This window comes from Pseudoliparis swirei, chromosome 24 (assembly GCF_029220125.1).
Source record: "Pseudoliparis swirei isolate HS2019 ecotype Mariana Trench chromosome 24, NWPU_hadal_v1, whole genome shotgun sequence".
NCBI classification, from domain to species: Eukaryota; Metazoa; Chordata; class Actinopteri; order Perciformes; family Liparidae; genus Pseudoliparis; species Pseudoliparis swirei.
Genome location: NC_079411.1, coordinates 443,273 through 462,015, shown reverse-complemented (window position 1 = coordinate 462,015; position 18,743 = coordinate 443,273). Strand labels below are relative to the sequence as shown.

At 48.7% G+C, this 18,743-nt stretch overlaps 2 protein-coding genes across 2 annotated transcripts; both read right to left on the bottom strand.

Moving 5' to 3' along the window:
- Nucleotides 1-319: 319 nt before the first annotated feature.
- On the bottom strand, nt 320-2,724 carry LOC130190522 (somatostatin receptor type 5). Its single transcript, XM_056409972.1, has 2 exons — nt 1,499-2,724; nt 320-941 (listed from the first exon to the last, which is right to left on the bottom strand). Exons 1-2 carry the CDS (start codon nt 1,850-1,852, stop codon nt 408-410), a joined length of 888 nt encoding a protein of 295 aa, XP_056265947.1. The 5' UTR covers nt 1,853-2,724; the 3' UTR covers nt 320-407.
- Nucleotides 2,725-10,169: 7,445 nt separating this feature from the next.
- Nucleotides 10,170-18,036, bottom strand: sun2 (Sad1 and UNC84 domain containing 2). Its single transcript, XM_056410239.1, has 12 exons — nt 17,674-18,036; nt 17,162-17,221; nt 14,893-14,952; nt 14,459-14,559; nt 13,548-13,577; nt 13,260-13,370; nt 13,084-13,173; nt 12,956-13,019; nt 11,244-11,359; nt 10,946-11,119; nt 10,654-10,743; nt 10,170-10,558 (listed from the first exon to the last, which is right to left on the bottom strand). The coding sequence occupies exons 1-12, from the start codon at nt 17,948-17,950 to the stop codon at nt 10,439-10,441; spliced, it is 1,293 nt and encodes a 430-aa protein (XP_056266214.1). The 5' UTR covers nt 17,951-18,036; the 3' UTR covers nt 10,170-10,438.
- Between the last annotated feature and the right edge of the window lie 707 nt (nt 18,037-18,743).

Below are 18,743 nucleotides of genomic sequence, written 5' to 3'. Positions count from 1 at the left end.
GTGACCTCAGAGGACGGGCCTGAAGCCAGCCGGGAGAGTCTGGAGGAGGAGGAGGAGGAGGAGGAGGAGGTGGTGGTGTGTGTGTGTGTGTGTGTGTGGCTTCTACATGGGCCTCTTTTAGATATTTATGAGATCTAATTTTAACGTTGTCGGTCAAATTGTGAAAAACATTCCGAGGTTTGATTTAAATGTAAAATGAATATAAAAGTTCTAAAAACGAATTAATTGACATTCTGACTTTAAATGTGAAATATAAATGAATCGGAGGCAGCGGACTCTTTATTTGGAAAAGATAAACCAGAACGTAAGGAAACGACGCCTCGAGGGCGTGGCCACAGCTCGGGGGCGTGGCCTATAGGAGCACATCGGTCCCTCCAGAGGGGCGTGGTCACATCTAGGGGGCGTGGTCACAGCTCGGGGGCGTGGTCCCCGGGCAAATGGCGCCCGCAGCACCCGCCGCCGCCGCCCGCGCGGTCCTTCCTGGCGATGAAGAGCAGCGGCTCCACGCTGCAGCTCAGGTCCATGATGGCGAACACGGACACGCTGACCCGGCAGCGGAACACCACGAAGCCGTAGTAGGAGGCGAAGGGCATGAGCGCCACGGGCGGCAGGTAGAGCGCCACCACGATGGCGAGCGCCGTCAGCACGGTGCGCAGCGCCCTCCTCTTCACCGGGTGCAGCGCCTCCTTCCCCGCCACGCAGCGCCGCAGCGCCCAGACCACGGCCACGTTGCAGAACAGCATCACGCAGAGGGCGGACAGGACGGCGGCGCCGAACACCTCGCTCACGCTCGCCACGCCCAGCGTGGACTTGGCGAGGCCGTAGACCAGAACCAGGACCCAGACCGCCGCCGAGGCCGCCACGCGGACCGCGTTGCCCCGGATCCTCGTGAAGAGCAGCGGGTGGACCACGGCCACGTAGCGGTCCAGGCAGATGCAGACCTGGACCAGGAGACCGGGACCAGGAGAACAAGACCAGGGAGAACGGGACCAGGACCAGGAGACCAGGAGAACAAGACCAGGGAGAACGGGACCAGGACCAGGAGACCAGGAGAACAAGACCAGGGAGAACGGGACCAGGAGACCAGGACCAAAAGAAAAAGTAAAAAAAGCAAATTAAAAATATTCAAACAGAATTTGAGTCCAGAAATATTTTGCAGACGACAAGATTAAATATATAAACTTAAACATAAACGTCTGGTACCAGGAGGTCTGGTACCAGGAGGTCTGGTACCAGGAGGTCTGGTACCAGGAGGTCTGGCACCAGGAGGTCTGGCACCAGGAGGTCTGGTACCAGGAGGTCTGACACCAGGAGGTCTGGTACCAGGAGGTCTAGTACCAGGAGGTCTGGCACCAGGAGGTCTGGTACCAGGAGGTCTGGCACCAGGAGGTCTAGTACCAGGAGGTCTGACACCAGGAGGTCTAGTACCAGGAGGTCTGGTACCAGGAGGTCTGGCACCAGGAGGTCTGGTACCAGGAGGTCTAGTACCAGGACTCACCAGGAACAGCGGCGCCAGGTCCTTGAGCCCGTAGGAGAACCTCTGCAGGTACCAGACCCGCTGGTCGTCCAGCAGCAGCCGGTTCCCCATGTCCACCGGCGTCATGAGGCAGAAGAACCCGTCCAGCACCGCCAGGTTGAGGATGAAGACGTCGGACGTGGTCGCGTCGCTGCGCCCGCTGCCGATCCTCCAGATGACCAGCGCGTTGCCCGGCGCCCCGACCGCCAGGTTGAGCACCTTGACCCCGAAGTAGAACACGAAGGCCCACGGCGCCGCGGCGCACACGGGGAACTGGTACCACGGCGGGGGGCCGGCCGGCCCGGCCGTGGCGTTGGCGGCCGTGGCGTTGAACATGGTGGCGACGGGCTGACGGAGGAGGAGTCGTGGCGGTGTCTGGAGCCAGCGCCCCGACTCCGTCCTTATGAACACGCTGCTCCGGGACCTGGGGTCCAAACCCGCGCTGGGATTGGACCCTCGCGCCAATTAGTGGCTCCTGAGCAGCGATTGGACGAGAGAGGAGGGCTCCGGCTGCGGGACGCGGGAGGAAGACTTTCATACGCGTCCCACGCCGATGACCTCCTCGGGGTCTCGTCTTCCCAGAGTTCATAGCGACGCACTCGGGGCTCGTTGGGTTTCACGTTAAAGAAGGAGGATCTGATCCCATGTCAGTTCCTCTGGGGTCGCTCTGCCTCCAGCAGCTGAACGCCGTGATGCAATGTTCAGTAAACAGGTGATGCAAGGGAGGAGGAGGCATCTAATGAAGGAGTTAACTAAGGGAGGAGGAGGCATCTAATGAAGGACCAAAAACAACCCTGTTGTGTTTCAAGGTCACGACGAACTCAGACTCTTCAGTTCACTTCATTTTGTACAGCCACAAATCACTCCGCTCAGAGGGCTTTACAGTCTGTACACAGAGACGCCCTGACCTTTGACCTTTGACCTCACATCAGATCAGGAACAATTAAAAAAATAGAAGAACAAAAATTGAGGGTAAAAAAAGGTGAGAAACCTTCACCAGAGAACAGAGGACATAAAGAGGTCGTGTGACCTGGTTCAGGTCTAACTCTCAGACTAGAGGAAAGGACTGAAGGTGGAGCTGGTTCAGAAAAGAGGAGGAGCTTGATACCTGAAGGCTCTGGCTCCTCCTACTTTAGACTCTAGGGACCACAAGTAGCCCTGCCTCTAGTGAGGGCTACTTGTGGGGTAACGTGGTACTACAAGCTCTCTAGTGGGTAACATGGTACTACAAGCTCTCTAGTGGGGTAACATGGTACTACAAGCTCTCTAGTGGGGTAACATGGTACTACAAGCTCTCTAGTGGGGTAATATGGTACTACAAGCTCTCTAGTGGGGTAACATGGTACTACAAGCTCTCTATTCAATTCAATTCAATTCAGTTTATTTGTATAGCCCAATTTCACAAATTACAAATTTGTCTCGGAGTGCTTTACAATCTGTACACATAGACATCCCTGCCCCAAAACCTCACATCGGACCAGGAAAAACTCCCAAATAACCCTTCAGGGGGAAAAAAAGGGAAGAAACCTGGAGGAGAGCAACAGAGGAGGATCCCTCTCCTAGGATGGACAGATGCAATAGATGTAATGTGTACAGAAGGACAGATTTAGAGTTAAAATACATTCAATGAATATGACAGAGTGTATGAATAGTTCATAGTAGGCATATTCCACGATGGAGACCTCCACGATCCATCAGGCAGATGGCGGTGGGGAGGAGGAGTGGCGAGTCTCAACAGGACAGTGGCGTAGTCATGAGCAGGAATTCCACGACCCAGACGATCCATCAGGCAGATAGATCTATGCCGTCTCATAGGGTCCGATGACCCCATGAGACGTAAAGTCAAAAGGACTTCCGGGAGAAAGCAGAGTTAGTAACGTGTGATTGAGAGATGAAAATTCATCCTTAAGGAGAGAAAAAGAGGAGATAGGTACTCAGTGCATCCTAAACGTCCCCGGCAGCTATAAGCCTATAGCAGCATATCAAGGGGCTGGACCAGGGCAAACCTGATTCAGCCCTAACTATAAGCTCTGTCAAAGAGGAAGGTCTTAAGTCTACTCTTAAACGAGGTGACTGTGTCTGCCTCCCGGACTGAAATTGGAAGCTGGTTCCATAAAAGAGGAGCTTGATAACTAAAGGCTCTGGCTCCCATTCTACTTTTAAGACTCTAGGAACTACAAGTAGTCCCGCATTTAGTGAGCGTAGCTCTCTAGTGGGGCAATATGGTACGACAAGCTCCTTAAGATATGATGGAGCATCACCAATCAAGGCTTTGTAGGTTAAGAGAAGAATTTTAAAAGTGATTCTTGATTTTACTGGGAGCCAGTGCAGAGCAGCTAGTGCAGGAGTGATGTGATCTCTTTTCTTAGTTTTAGTGAGAACACGAGCTGCAGCATTCTGGATCAACTGGAGGGACCTAAGAGATTTATTAGAGCAGCCTGCTAATAAGGAGTTGCAGTAATCCAGTCTCGAAATGTGACGCGTGAACCAATTTTCTGCATCTTTTGAGACAAGATGTGCCTGATTTTTGAAATATTACGTAGATGAAAGAATGCAGTCCTTGAGATTTGCTTTACGTGGGAGTTAAAGGACAAGTCCCGATCAAAGATAACGCCAAGATTCTTTACAGTGGTGTTGGATGCCAGGGCAATGCCGTCTACAGAATCCACATCACCAGATAATTGATCTCTGAGATGCTCAGGGCGATTAAAATTACTTCGGTTTTGTCTGAGTTTAACATCAAGAAGTTGCAGGTCATCCATGTTGTTATGTCTTTAAGACATGCTTGAATTTTACAGAGTTGGTTGCTCTCCTCTCGTTTTATCGATAAATATAGTTGAGTGTCATCTGCATAACAATGAAAGTTTATGGAGTGTTTCCTGATAATATTGCCCAAAGGAAGCATGTATAAGGTAAATAAAATTGGTCCAAGCACAGAACCTTGTGGAACTCCGTGATTAACGTTGGTGGTTATCGGCGTCATCGTTTACAAATACAAACTGAGATCGATCTGATAAATAGGATTTAAACCAAATTAGTGCCGTGCCTGAAATGCCAATCGACTGCTCCAGTCTCTGTAACAGGATGTCATGGTCAATGGTGTCGAATGCAGCACTAAGGTCTAACAAGACCAGGACAGAGAGGAGTCCTTTATCTGCTGCCATTAAGAGGTCATTTGTAATTTTCACCAGTGCCGTCTCGGTGCTGTGGTGTTTTCTAAATCCTGATTGAAATTTCTCAAATAAACTATTATGATGTAGAAAGTCGCACAACTGATTTGCGACCACTTTCTCAAGGATCTTGGAGAGGAAGGAGGTTAGAGATCGGTCTGTAGTTAGCCAATACCTCTGGATCCAGAGTGGGCTTCTTCAGGAGAGGTTTAATAACAGCCACCTTGAAGGAGTGTGGTACGTGGCCTGTTAGCAGAGACACATTGATAATATCTAATAGAGAGCCGCCAATTAAAGGCAAAACGTCTTTAAGCAGCCTCGTCGGGATGGGGTCCAAGAGACAGGTAGACGTGTTCAAGTAGAAACCGTTGAAAATAATTGGTCACGGTTGATAGGAGAAAATCCTCCAAATATACACCAGGGCATACAGCGGTTTCCAAGGCCATTCCACTTGAGGACAGATTGGCACTGGTTATGGGCAAGAGATTATTAATCTTGTCCTAATAGTTAAAATCTTTTCATTAAAGAAGTTCATAAAGTCATTACCACTAAGGTTTATAGGAATGCTCGGCTCCACAGAGCTGTGACTCTCTGTCAGCCTGGCTACAGTGCTGAAGAGAAACCTGGGGTTGTTTTAATTTTTTTCTATTATTGATGAGTAATAGGCTGCTCTGGCATTACGGAGGGCCTTCTTATATGTTTTAAGACTATCTCGCCAAACTAAGCGGGATTCTTCGAGATTAGTTGAACGCCATATGCGTTCAAGCTTTCGTGACGTGTGCTTCAGTTTGCGGGTCTGAGGGTTATACCAGGAGCAAACCTCCTCTTCCTCACTGTCTTCTTCTTCAGAGGGCTATCGAGTCCAGTGTCATTCTCAGAGAGCCTATGGCACTGTCAACAAGATGATCAATCTGGGACGGACTAAAGTTAGACCAGGAGTCCTCTGTTATATTGAGGCGTGGTATCGAATCAAATACAGAAGGAATCGCTTCTTTAAATTTAGCTACAGCACTATCAGTTAGACATCTAGTGTAGAAACTTTTGACTAACGGAGTACACTCCGGTAGTATAAATTCAAAAGTTATGAGGTTGTGGTCTGACAGAAGAGGATTCTGTGGGAAGGCGTTCAAATGCTCAATGTCAACGCCATAAGTAAGAACAAGATCAAGCGTGTGGCCAAAGCTGTGAGTGGGTTTCTGTACTCTCTGACAGAAGCCAATCGAGTCCAACAAGGAGATGAATGCAGCACTAAGGCAATCATTATCAACATCCACATGGATATTAAAATCTCCAACAATAATAACTTTATCGGTTTTAAGAACCAAACTTGATATAAATTCTGAGAATTCAGATATAAACTCTGAATATGGACCTGGTGGCCGGTACAGAATCACAAGTGGGGTAACATGGTACTACAAGCTCTCTAGTGGGGTAACATGGTACTACAAGCTCTCTAGTGGGGTAATATGGTACTACAAGCTCTCTTGTGGGGTAACATGGTACTACAAGCTCTCTAGTGGGGTAACATGGTACTACAAGCTCTCTAGTGGGTAACATGGTACTACAAGCTCTCTAGTGGGGTAACATGGTACTACAAGCTCTCTAGTGGGGTAACATGGTACTACAAGCTCTCTAGTGGGGTAACATGGTACTACAAGCTCTCTAGTGGGTAACATGGTACTACAAGCTCTCTAGTGGGGTAACATGGTACTACAAGCTCTCTAGTGGGTAACATGGTACTACAAGCTCTCTAGTGGACTAACATGGTACTACAAGCTCTCTAGTGGGGTAACATGGTACTACAAGCTCTCTAGTGGGTAACATGGTACTACAAGCTCTCTAGTGGGGTAACATGGTACTACAAGCTCTCTAGTGGGGTAACATGGTACTACAAGCTCTCTAGTGGGGTAACATGGTACTACAAGCTCTCTAGTGGGGTAACATGGTACTACAAGCTCTCTAGTGGAGTAACATGGTACTACAAGCTCTCTAGTGGGGTAACATGGTACCACAAGCTCTCTAGTGGGGTAACATGGTACTACAAGCTCTCTAGTGGGGTAACATGGTACTACAAGCTCTCTAGTGGGGTAACATGGTACTACAAGCTCTCTAGTGGGGTAACATGGTACTACAAGCTCTCTAGTGGGTAATATGGTACTACAAGCTCTCATGGTGGGGCATAATTTTCAAGCTCTCTAGTGGGCAACATGGTACTACAAGCTCTCTAGTGGGGTAACATGGTACCACAAGCTCTCTAGTGGGGTAACATGGTACTACAAGCTCTCTAGTGGGGTAACATGGTACTACAAGCTCTCTAGTGGGGTAACATGGTACTACAAGCTCTCTAGTGGGGTAACATGGTACTACAAGCTCTCTAGTGGGGTAACATGGTACTACAAGCTCTCTAGTGGGTAACATGGTACTACAAGCTCTCTAGTGGGTAACATGGTACTACAAGCTCTCTAGTGGGGTAACATGGTACTACAAGCTCTCTAGTGGGGTAACATGGTACTACAAGCTCTCTAGTGGGGTAACATGGTACTACAAGCTCTCTAGTGGGGTAACATGGTACTACAAGCTCTCTAGTGGGGTAACATGGTACTACAAGCTCTCTAGTGGGGTAACATGGTACTACAAGCTCTCTAGTGGAGTAACATGGTACTACAAGCTCTCTAGTGGGGTAACATGGTACTACAAGCTCTCTAGTGGGGTAACATGGTACTACAAGCTCTCTAGTGGGGCAACATGGTACTACAAGCTCTCTAGTGGGGTAACATGGTACTACAAGCTCTCTAGTGGGGTAACATGGTACTACAAGCTCTCTAGTGGGGTAACATGGTACTACAAGCTCTCTAGTGGGGTAACATGGTACTACAAGCTCTCTAGTGGGGTAACATGGTACTACAAGCTCTCTAGTGGGGTAATATGGTACTACAAGCTCTCTAGTGGGGTAACATGGTACTACAAGCTCTCTAGTGGGGTAACATGGTACTACAAGCTCTCTAGTGGGGTAACATGGTACTACAAGCTCTTTAGTGGGGTAACATGGTACTACAAGCTCTCTAGTGGAGTAATATGGTACTACAAGCTCTCTAGTGGGTAACATGGTACTACAAGCTCTCTAGTGGGGTAACATGGTACTACATGCTCTCTAGTGGGGTAACATGGTACTACAAGCTCTCTAGTGGGTAACATGGTACTACAAGCTCTCTAGTGGGGTAACATGGTACTACAGGCTCTCTAGTGGGGTAACATGGTACTACAAGCTCTCTAGTGGGGTAATATGGTACTACAAGGATTCAATGGCAGAAATATAATCTAATATTCATAACTATGTTTTCATCGGTTAATCGTTACGTTACATAGCTAAGTTACGTGATAGTTATTGTTCATAAAGGTTATTATGTGAGATATTCTGTGCCATGAGCAACATCTGGAATAAAATGACTTTTTATGACAATAAATGAAACGACAGTGTATCTTCAGTTCATATTTATTAAATCAGAAGTAATCAATACTGTGTGAGAACAGTCGACGTCAATGAGCATGTGGAGGTTATTAGTGATTATGAGTGAATATGAGTGCGTATGAGTGGAGGGGAATGTTCATCAGAAATTATATTACACTTCGTGTTTAAAGTGCTTTAAAGTCCTAAAGACGTTGGATCCACAGCGGCACCGACGCCTCGTATTAAACAGATTATAAATAATTTAATATAAAAAGATAGAAATATCTTATAAATATTCCTGATGTTTGACTGATGATAACAGGCTTCATGAAGACGAGTCTTCACGATGGACGTCCTCCATGTGAGGCATGAACAACACTTTGAGGAAGAAGAGGACGAAGAGTTCATGACCCTGAACAAAGATCTGATCGGATCATTCGTCGCATTAAAAACACGTCGGCACCGACCAGACGGCAGACAGAGACACTCCCTCAGTACTCTGTAAATAAACATTATTAAATACTCATTAAAAAAATGTCACATGATGCAATAAAACCAGCCGAGGAGGAGGCGTGGCCTAACAGTCAGGGTCTGGCCCCAACCTCCAAGTTTCATGTAAACCTTCCAGGAAATGTACTTCCTGGTGGGCCTCACGGTGACCCTCATGTTGACCCTCACGGTGACCCTCACAGTGACCCTCACATTGACCCTCACGTTGACCCTCACGATGACCCTCACGGTGACCCTCATGTTGACCCTCACGTTGACCCTCACGTTGACCCTTATGTTGACCCTCACGGTGACCCTCACGTTGACCCTTATGTTGACCCTCACGGTGACCCTCACGTTGACCCTTATGTTGACCCTCACGGTGACCCTCAGTGACCCTCATGTTGACCCTCACAGTGACCCTCACGTTGACCCTCACGTTGACCCTCACGGTGACCCTCACGTTGACCCTCACGGTGACCCTCACGTTGACCCTTATGTTGACCCTCATGTTGACCCTCACATTGACCCTCATGTTGACCCTCACGTTGACCCTCACAGTGACCCTCACGTTGACCCTCACGGTGACCCTCACGTTGACCCTTATGTTGACCCTCACGTTGACCCTCACGGTGACCCTCACGTTGACCCTCACGTTGACCCTCACGGTGACCCTCACGTTGACCCTCACGTTGACCCTCACGTTGACCCTCATGTTGACCCTTATGTTGACCCTCATGGTGACCCTCACGTTGACCCTTATGTTGACCCTCATGGTGACCCTCATGTTGACCCTCATGTTGACCCTCATGTTGACCCTCACGGTGACCCTCACGTTGACCCTCACGGTGACCCTCATGTTGACCCTCATGTTGACCCTCACGTTGACCCTCACGGCCAGGGGCGGCCCTAGCACATTTGGCGCCCTAGGCGAGCTTCACTCGTGGCCCCCAAAAACGATTTTGCAGCAAACGATTTCAACTTTCAAACGCTATTTTGCTCTGCAAGACTGAATTTCTTTCAAATAAACAGAACAAAGATCACAACAATGAACAAACATTAAATAAAGAACAAAATCCCTGAGAAAATGTCACATCAGTGCTGAACTCTCTGGCCACGCCCCCCTGATCAACGGTGCATTCACTCCCTCGTTGTGCCCAAAATAATGTGACCGCCTTTTTTCATCACTTTTTTTTTTTTACATTGAATTTACATGACGTGGTCTACACTTCACGAAGGGACACATGATGCATGAATATGTTCACAGACTCAAAGCGCCACCTACTGGCAGATTTAGCTGGCGGATGTTAATCGCTCGCGGACAAGACATTCTCCGTGACGTCACTGAGTCACCATGGAAACAGTCTGCGCTTTGATGCGGTGACGTCGCTCGTAGTCGTGACGTCACGGAGCAGCGAAACAGAGTTTGTATATAGCATATATAGCAGTGATTTCCAGCAGAGAAGAGAAGAGAAGAGAGGAGAGGAGCGGAGTCTCCTCTCCTCTCTTCTCCTCTCTTCTCAGCCTCACCCTGGCCGGAGACTCTGGCCGGAGACTCTGGCCGGCGTCTCCGGCCAGAGTCTCCGGCCAGAGTCTCCGGCCGGCGCAGATGAGCGAGGACCCGTTCGACGCTGCTTGCAGCTTTAATGTTTTTTTTCTTCTTTTTCAGCTGGCATTGCCGTCAAAATATTGGTTGGAGATATAGATGGGGGTGCAAAAAAAACTGCCCAGCAAAAAGGCGCATTTTTTTGCGCCCCCCTCTGAATGGCGCCCTAGGCGGCCGCCTATACCGCCTGTAGGAAAAACCGCCCCTGGTCACGGCGTGGCGGCGATCTCTCCGTGCACACGGAACCGGTAGAGGCAGGTGTACTGGACGTGGCCCCAGTTACTGAGGACCCTCAGCTCCACACAGCGGTGCACCTCGCCACTGGGGTTCTGCATGGGGGGGGGGCAGGAAGTAGAGAGGAGGAGCTTGAACAGAGGCTCTGGAGCTCGAGTCCTGAGTCCTGAGTCCTGCAGCTGGGACTCACAGGCAGCCTGAAGGTCTGCGTTGGTTCTCCTGCTTCGTCGTACGTGAACGAGCCCAGAAGGGTTCCCTCGTCCTCCTCGTCCTTCATCCCCTGGAGGAGAGAAACTCATTTAAAGGGACAGTATGGAGACAACACAGCTGACTCATTTAAAGGGACAGTATGGAGACAACACAGCTGACTCATTTAAAGGGACAGTACGGAAGCTGAGAGGTCTGACAGGAAGAAGAAGAGGTGGAGATGAATGAAGTGTTAATTTAAAGTGGTATTGACTCTCCAGAGCGAGAACACTCACGTAGACTTCAAAGTCCTTGGGGGCGGAGTCTATGGAGCCGGTGGGGGAGTTGTAGAGCGGCAGGTGGTCCAGCGTCACGTGGGTGAGAGTGATGGGGTGAGACAGGGAGATCAGCAGGGTGCCCTGCACGCCGTGGAACGCCCAGCACCGCCCCGGCAGCATGTCCGGGTAACCCTGGGGGGGGGTGACATCATGAAGCTTCATTCATCACATGACCATCTGGTCCTCTGATACCCAACACGGGGCTGGAAGTGGACACGAGGCCGGGGGTCAAAGGTCAAACACAGAGAGGCTTTACCTGGATGACGGTCCGGGGGCTCTCGGACCGGAACCAGAGAGGGAGCCCGAACAGAACCAGACACGCAGAGCGGAGAGCGTACGTCTCTGAACACCTGGTGCTGACCACACTGGCACCTGCACACACACACACACACACACACACTCACACAGACACACTCACAGAAACACACTCACACACACACACACACACACTCACAGACACACACATGTTCACACACACTCACAGAAACACACACACATGTTCACACACACACACACACACACACACACACGTTCACACACACACAGACACACACATGTTCACACACACACACACACTCACAGAAACACACACACATGTTCACACACACACACACTCACAGAAACACACACACACACACACACACTCACAGAAACACACACACACACATGTTCACACACACACACAGACACACTCACAGAAACACACTCACACACACATGTTCACACACTCACAGAAACACACACACACACACTCACAGAAACACACACACACACACACACGCATGTTCACACACACACAGACACACTCACAGAAACACACACACACACTCACAGAAACACACACACATGTTCACACACACACACACATGTTCACACACACAGACACACTCACAGACACACACACATGTTCACACACACACACATGTTCACACACACACATGTTCACACACACACACATGTTCACACACACAGAAACACACACACATGTTCACACACACATGTTCACACACACACATGTTCACACACACACACATGTTCACACACACACAGACACTCACAGAAACACACACACATGTTCACACACACACACACAATGTTCACACACACACACACACATGTTCACACACACACAGACACTCACAGAAACACACACACATGTTCACACACACACATGTTCACACACACACACACATGTTCACACACACACAGACACTCACAGAAACACACACACATGTTCACACACACACACACAATGTTCACACACACACACATGTTCACACACACACACACTCACAGAAACACACACATGTTCACACACACACACATGTTCACACACACACACATGTTCACACACACACACACACATGTTCACACACACACAGACACACTCACAGAAACACACACACATGTTCACACACACACACACATGTTCACACACACACACATGTTCACACACACACACACACACACATGTTCACACACACACACACATGTTCACACACACAGACACTCACAGAAACACACACACATGTTCACACACACACACACAATGTTCACACACACACACATGTTCACACACACACACACACATGTTCACACACACACACACACACATGTTCACACACACACACACATGTTCACACACACACAGACACACTCACAGAAACACACACACACATATATATGGGGTGGCTTTAGCTCAGTGGGGTAAGAGGGCCGTCCTGCAACCGCAGGGTTGTGGGTTCGATCCCCGCTCTCCCCATTAGCTGCAAGTGGAAGTGTCCTTGAGCAAGGCACTGAACCCCCAGTTGCTTCCCGGGCGCTTCACCGCAGCCCACTGCTCCTTAATAACTAAGGATGGGTTAAATGCAGAGAACTAATTTCCCCTTGGGGATTAATAAAAGTGTATATTCTAGAGTGTGACTGTTGCTTTAAGCGCGTCTCAACACATTTGGGGGCGTGTCCGACCTTGAGACTCCAGAGCGAAGTCGGCCATCTTGTCGGCGAGCGGCCGGCGGCAGGCGGAGTCCTGCTGCGGGACGAGACCGTCAGGACGGAGAACACGAGTCATGACATCACTCGGAGGCTCCGCCCACCTTGAGCCACGCCTCCATGGCCTGCTGGAGCTCCGGGCTCAGGGGGTCTCTGCTGGCCCTCATCTGGACGGAGGACCACTCCTGGGACAGCTGCGGAGACAGGAAACCCGTTACCGCCAGGCGGTCCAGAAGGACCCGCAGAGACCGGGACCAGGACGACGGCTCCGCGTCTGCACCTTTGCATTCTGGGCCTCCAGGTCCTGGACCCTGAGGACCAGGTCCTCCACCTGCCCCCACAGACCGGAGACCTGCATAGAGTCCACGGCCGCCAGCCGGACCCTCGAGTCCTGCAGGAGGAAACGAGAAAAGATAGAACATAAGAGAAAGGAAAGGAAAGGAAGCATAGATGAGGAGAGGAGAGGAAGGATATTAAAGGAAAGAAAAGAACGAAAAGGTAAGGAAGCCGAGACAAGGAGAGGTCATATACAACTTGTGTGTTGTTGTTGTTGTTGTTGTTGACTCACCTGGGCCAGCTGCTGCTTCAGCTGCTCCTCCTGAAACAAACAGAGCTCACGTATAAACATGTTTATATGTTGATATATATACAGGACTGTCTCAGAAAATTAGAATATTGTGATGAAGTTCTTTATTTTCTGTAATGCAATTAAAAAAACAAAAATGTCATGCATTCTGGATTCATTACAAATCAACTGAAATATTGCAAGCCTTTTATTCTTTTAATATTGCTGATTATGGCTTACAGCTTAAGAAAACTCTAAAATCCTATCTCATAAAATTTTAATATTTCCTCAGACCAAGTAAAAAAAAAGATTTATAACAGCTGAGTGTTTGTCAAGGCTCAGGAAACCCTTGCAGGTGTTTCCAGTTAATTAGACAATTCAAGTGATTTGTTTAATACCCTACTAGTATACTTTTTCATGATATTCTAATATTTAGAGATAGGATATTTGAGTTTTCCTAAGCTGTAAGCCATAATCAGCAATATTAAAAGAATAAAAGGCTTGCAATATTTCAGTTGATTTGTAATGAATCCAGAATGCATGACATTTTTGTTTTTTTAATTGCATTGCAGAAAATAAAGAACTTCATCACAATATTCTAATTTTCTGAGACAGTCCTGTATAAATATAAACATAAAAGATATTTGTATATAAATATATATAAATGTGAATATAAATACACATATATATATATGTGTATTTATATATAGATATAAATATATATCTATATATATAAATATATATATATACATAAATATACATATGTATATGTATATATGTGTATATAAATACATATATATGTATTTATATACACATGTATATATATATATAAATATATATATATATAAATAAATGTTTAGTAGCGATTGGATGGTTTATGGACTTTCTGAAGGAGATGAAGATGATCGGCCTACCACCACCACGTGTGGAAGAGGAGGAGGAAGAGGAGGGAGAACCGGTTCCCTGTCGGCCACGAGGGAGACGAAGGAGGTCAGAAAAGGGAGGAGCCAAACACCTGGAGGAAAGAGGAGGAGCCTTGAGAACACGAGGAGGAGGCGGAGCCTCTGCCTGGTGGGACGCTTCATGTGGAGACATTCTAAATCTGAGACGCATTCGAGAACCGTGGGGAAGAAGTAGAGCACAACGCTCTGAGGAGATGTCTGTTTTGGAATAGAAGCCCCGCCCACAACCTCTGAGGGCGGGGCTTCAGCTGCAGCAGAACCACACAAAGACGTTTTAAAGGAGCAGCAGCGAATAGGGACGCAAGGGGGCGGATCCAAAGGTCGTCGTCAGAACACGTGGATCACAGTGAGATCCACGATGTGTTCAATGTCTCCACGTCACTTACACAGCAGAGCGATGAAGAGGAGGAAGAGCACAGCGCAGGTCTTCTTCACCCGGGGGACACCTGGAGGACGAAGAGGAAGACGATGAGCTGCACACACACTCACACACAAACCACACACACACACTCACACACTCACTCACACAACTAGGGATGGGTATAGTTTGGGTTTTTCCCGATACCGGTGCTAAACCGGTACTTTTAAAACGATACCGGTGCTAAACCGGTACTTTTAAAACGATACCGGTGCCTAAACGGTGCCTGAACCGATACTTCTTTTTTTTAAACGCACAATGAGGACATTAAAAACCTCTTTGGCCATATTCCCTGTAGAAGCCGTTATCATGGAGCACGACAACAACGGATATCAGACTGTTAACAGACACAATGTTCTCCATTATATGTGATATGTATTGTCATGTGCAGACTTTATAGGGTTAATCCTGTCACTGTGTTGATGGGCAGAGAGAACAACCAATCAGAGGGACTGAAGATGACACGTGACACATAAAGCTTTGCTTCTGACAGCGAGAGTTACACTGAAACAAAGTGACGCCCCACGGTCTTTATTCCTCCGTCATTATATTCCCGGTAACACCGAGTATACAGCCGGGACCGCTGGACATCAACACATCTGCTAGCAGACTGTCACGCTCGTAGCTAGCGCTAGCTACGAGCTAACGCTAGCTACGAGCTAGCTTAAGCATGGTTATAATGGCTAATTTATTATTTCTTGGCCTACTTTTATGAATGCAAGACTTGCAATCAACGATACGGTACTAGTCTGAGTTCCGGCTGCTCGTCATCATCGGTCTCCCTGTGTTCAGGGGGACCGGTGACGGCCTCCCCGTCGCGTCCAGCCTGACGCTGGTGTGCTCCACACGGGCTCACAGTCACACACGGCCAGGGTTGCCAGGTCTGTGTGACAAAACCAGCCCAAACCAGCCCAATGGCCAATAAAACAAGCCCAAAAAACAAGCCCAATATCAGAACTCAAAATATGCCTGTGCCAAACCATATACACTGCTTTTAAAGTCCAACAGCATTGCTATCATTGCCAAATGTATTGTAATATCTACAAAGTAACAACAAATGGTGAGTATGCCAACATTAAAAGCAGTTTTCCCGAAACAGTTATTTCACCTAGGTCCTAAAATGGCCTTGTGTAATTAGATACAGTATATTATCATAAATAAAATATAGCTCTGTGAAGGTGTAGACCAATTCACTGACGGACAAACTAACCTGTTGCTTTGTCTTGAGGCTTTCTCTTCCCTTTTCTCTCTTCCTCCCTGCCTGGACAACATGAATGTACTGTTTTTACTTCATATGCATTTACTGTAGTTAATGCAATACCTTATTTCAACTGAAACACCTTATGTTGCTTCACTATATTTTTATCATATACTTATAGTTCAAACAATGTACGCACTCGACAACTGGAGAACGGGGCAACATTTGGAGTGTGTTTCCCGTTTTGCTGTGGTTTTGGAGATCACTGTGGTGCTACGAATCTCGGTTTTGCAGTACCGACAAAAGCTTTGGTATCATCCCCAGCCACACGTTCTATCCATTCTTTAATTCCGTTTTCACTTTCCCATTCTTCGTATATTTCTTCCGTATTTAGCCCACTTACCGGGTGGCATGTTTCTCCAGTGTAGCTCGCTACACTAACTACCAGACCAGAGTTGGGATCGAGCGGGTCGCGGGAGACTGAGAGCGGCGAGAGCTTGAGGTGCGTGTGTATGTGGGCGTGTCCCATGTCCATGTGTGTACGTGCTGATCTGGACTCAGTTTGGTAGGATTTGGGTAGAAATAAATTATTTCATTTAAAATATGGATTTTTATTTAAAGATATTCATGTAATTTGCATGCAAAATAGGTCTACCCGAACCAGCGGACAAGAAATTCAACCCGCGGCAACACTTCAAAAGTAGCCCAATTCCGCGGGAAAACCGCGGACCTGGCAACACTGCACACGGCGCAGCCTCCGCTGTCAGAGTTACATATGAGAGGCTCGTGACCTGCTGACAGGGCGGAGTCACCACAGAAGTTCACAACAATAGTTTTTTTCAATTTCAATCGGCTCAGGCACCGGAAAGAAGCACCGGAATGTGCGTTGCGTTTCGGTCCGGGTAATACCGGTTGTATTGGAACCGGTACCACATTGGCACCGGTTTCCGGTACCCAACCCTACACACAACACACACACACACAGACACACACACACACACTCACACACTCACACGCTCACACACCCACACACACTCACCTGGAGCTGTCAGAAGGGTGAACTGTGCCTTTAATGCAGCAGCCGTCTGGGAGGCGGAGCCTATAGAAAACAAAAGAGACAATAAGGTTATCACGAGCACACACACACACACACACACGCACACACTCACACACTCACACACACACCCATTAGAGCAGGCCTCTTCAACTAGCGGCCCGCGGGCCGCATGCGGCCCGCTTGAGTTTAACTCTGGCCCGCGCGACTCTCACTAGCACCCCCCCGTCAACAATCCTTCTCGGCTCGCGCCTCTCACTAGCACCCCCGTCAACAATCCTTCTCGGCTCGCGCGCGCCCCCCCCGTCAACAATCCTTCTCGGCTCGCGCGCGACTCACTAGCACCCGTCAACAATCCTTCTCGGCTCGCGCGCTCTCACTAGCACCCCGTCAACAATCCTTCTCGGCTCGCGCGACTCTCACTAGCACCCCCGTCAACAACTCATCAATATTCTGTGCGGCCCTCACACCCCCTGTGATTTTCTTATTTGGCCCACTTGCTACTGAAGTTGAATAGCCCTGCATTAGAGTATAGAAGGCACATCTGATTCTGTCCCAGTATGCAGCACTGGGAGCCCCACTGGTCCCGGTGGTCCCGGTGGTCCCGGTGGTCCTGGTGGTCTTGGTGGTCTTGGTGGTGGGGGTCTTCCTTCGAGGCCCGTCGGAGGACGAGTACACCGAGCTGTCCAGGGCGCTCTGACTCAGCTCCTTGCGTCCGGGCCGCAGGAACAGGGGGGTCCGAGGGGGGGACGTGGTGGGGGCGAGGGGCCCCATGGGGGCCTCGGCCTGCAGGCTCAGCGGAGACGGACTGAGACCCGCGGGGCCCAAGGATCTGATGGTCCTGATGAGGGGGAGGGAGGCGGGCTATGGACCCCACCTTCCTCTTGATTACCCTGACGATGACAAACAAAACCGGATGGAGGGGTCAAAGGTCGCTTACACACACACACACACACACACGTACCTCACAGAGTTCTCGCGGTACGAGATGGTCGTCACGGTGCTGGAATCTGATTCGTCGTCTGAGTTGTAGTAGCCGCAGGACATCAGGCGAGAACTCCTACGAGACATCACTGAGGGACGAGAACGCCCAGCGGAGAGGGAGGAGCTTAGTCCATCCTGACTGGATTCTAATCAACAACAACAACAACAACTAGAGGGACACACTTTAAGTACGAGTACACATGCACAGGAGAGGACAAGCAGCAGCGGCTGTAGAGAGTTCTTAAAGGCACAGTAGCACTTAAAGAACTATGTTAATCTGTAACTAATCTACAGGAGACACACACACACATACACACAGAGACACACACACAGAGACACACACACACACACACAGAGACACACACACACACACACAGACACACACACAGAGAGACACACACACACACACACACACACACACACACACACACATGTGATATGGCGCCGTACGTGATGGCCGCTGTGTTGCGGGCTCCCGGATTTTGTAGCAGTTTTTTTATATTTATTCTTCTTATTGCGACTATTTTTGCACAAAACGTTAGCAGCCGGTTAACGTCCGACAGATGCACCCTTCTGGAGATTG

What these genes read in the sequence shown, in the direction of transcription:
- LOC130190522 (XM_056409972.1), bottom strand. Translation starts at nt 1,852, where the DNA reads ATGTTCAACGCCACGGCCGCCAACGCCACGGCCGGGCCGGCCGGCCCC. An exon ending in ACCTGGCGCCGCTGTTCCTG is followed by an intron (nt 942 to 1,498) that starts GTGAGTCCTGGT and finishes CTCCTGGTCCAG; the next exon opens with GTCTGCATCTGCCTGGACCG.
- sun2 (XM_056410239.1), bottom strand. Translation starts at nt 17,950, where the DNA reads ATGGGGCCCCTCGCCCCCACCACGTCCCCCCCTCGGACCCCCCTGTTC. An exon ending in CTATTCAACTTCAGTAGCAA is followed by an intron (nt 17,222 to 17,673) that starts GTGGGCCAAATA and finishes TGTTTTCTATAG; the next exon opens with GCTCCGCCTCCCAGACGGCT. An exon ending in TGGAGGCCCAGAATGCAAAG is followed by an intron (nt 13,174 to 13,259) that starts GTGCAGACGCGG and finishes CTGTCTCCGCAG; the next exon opens with CTGTCCCAGGAGTGGTCCTC.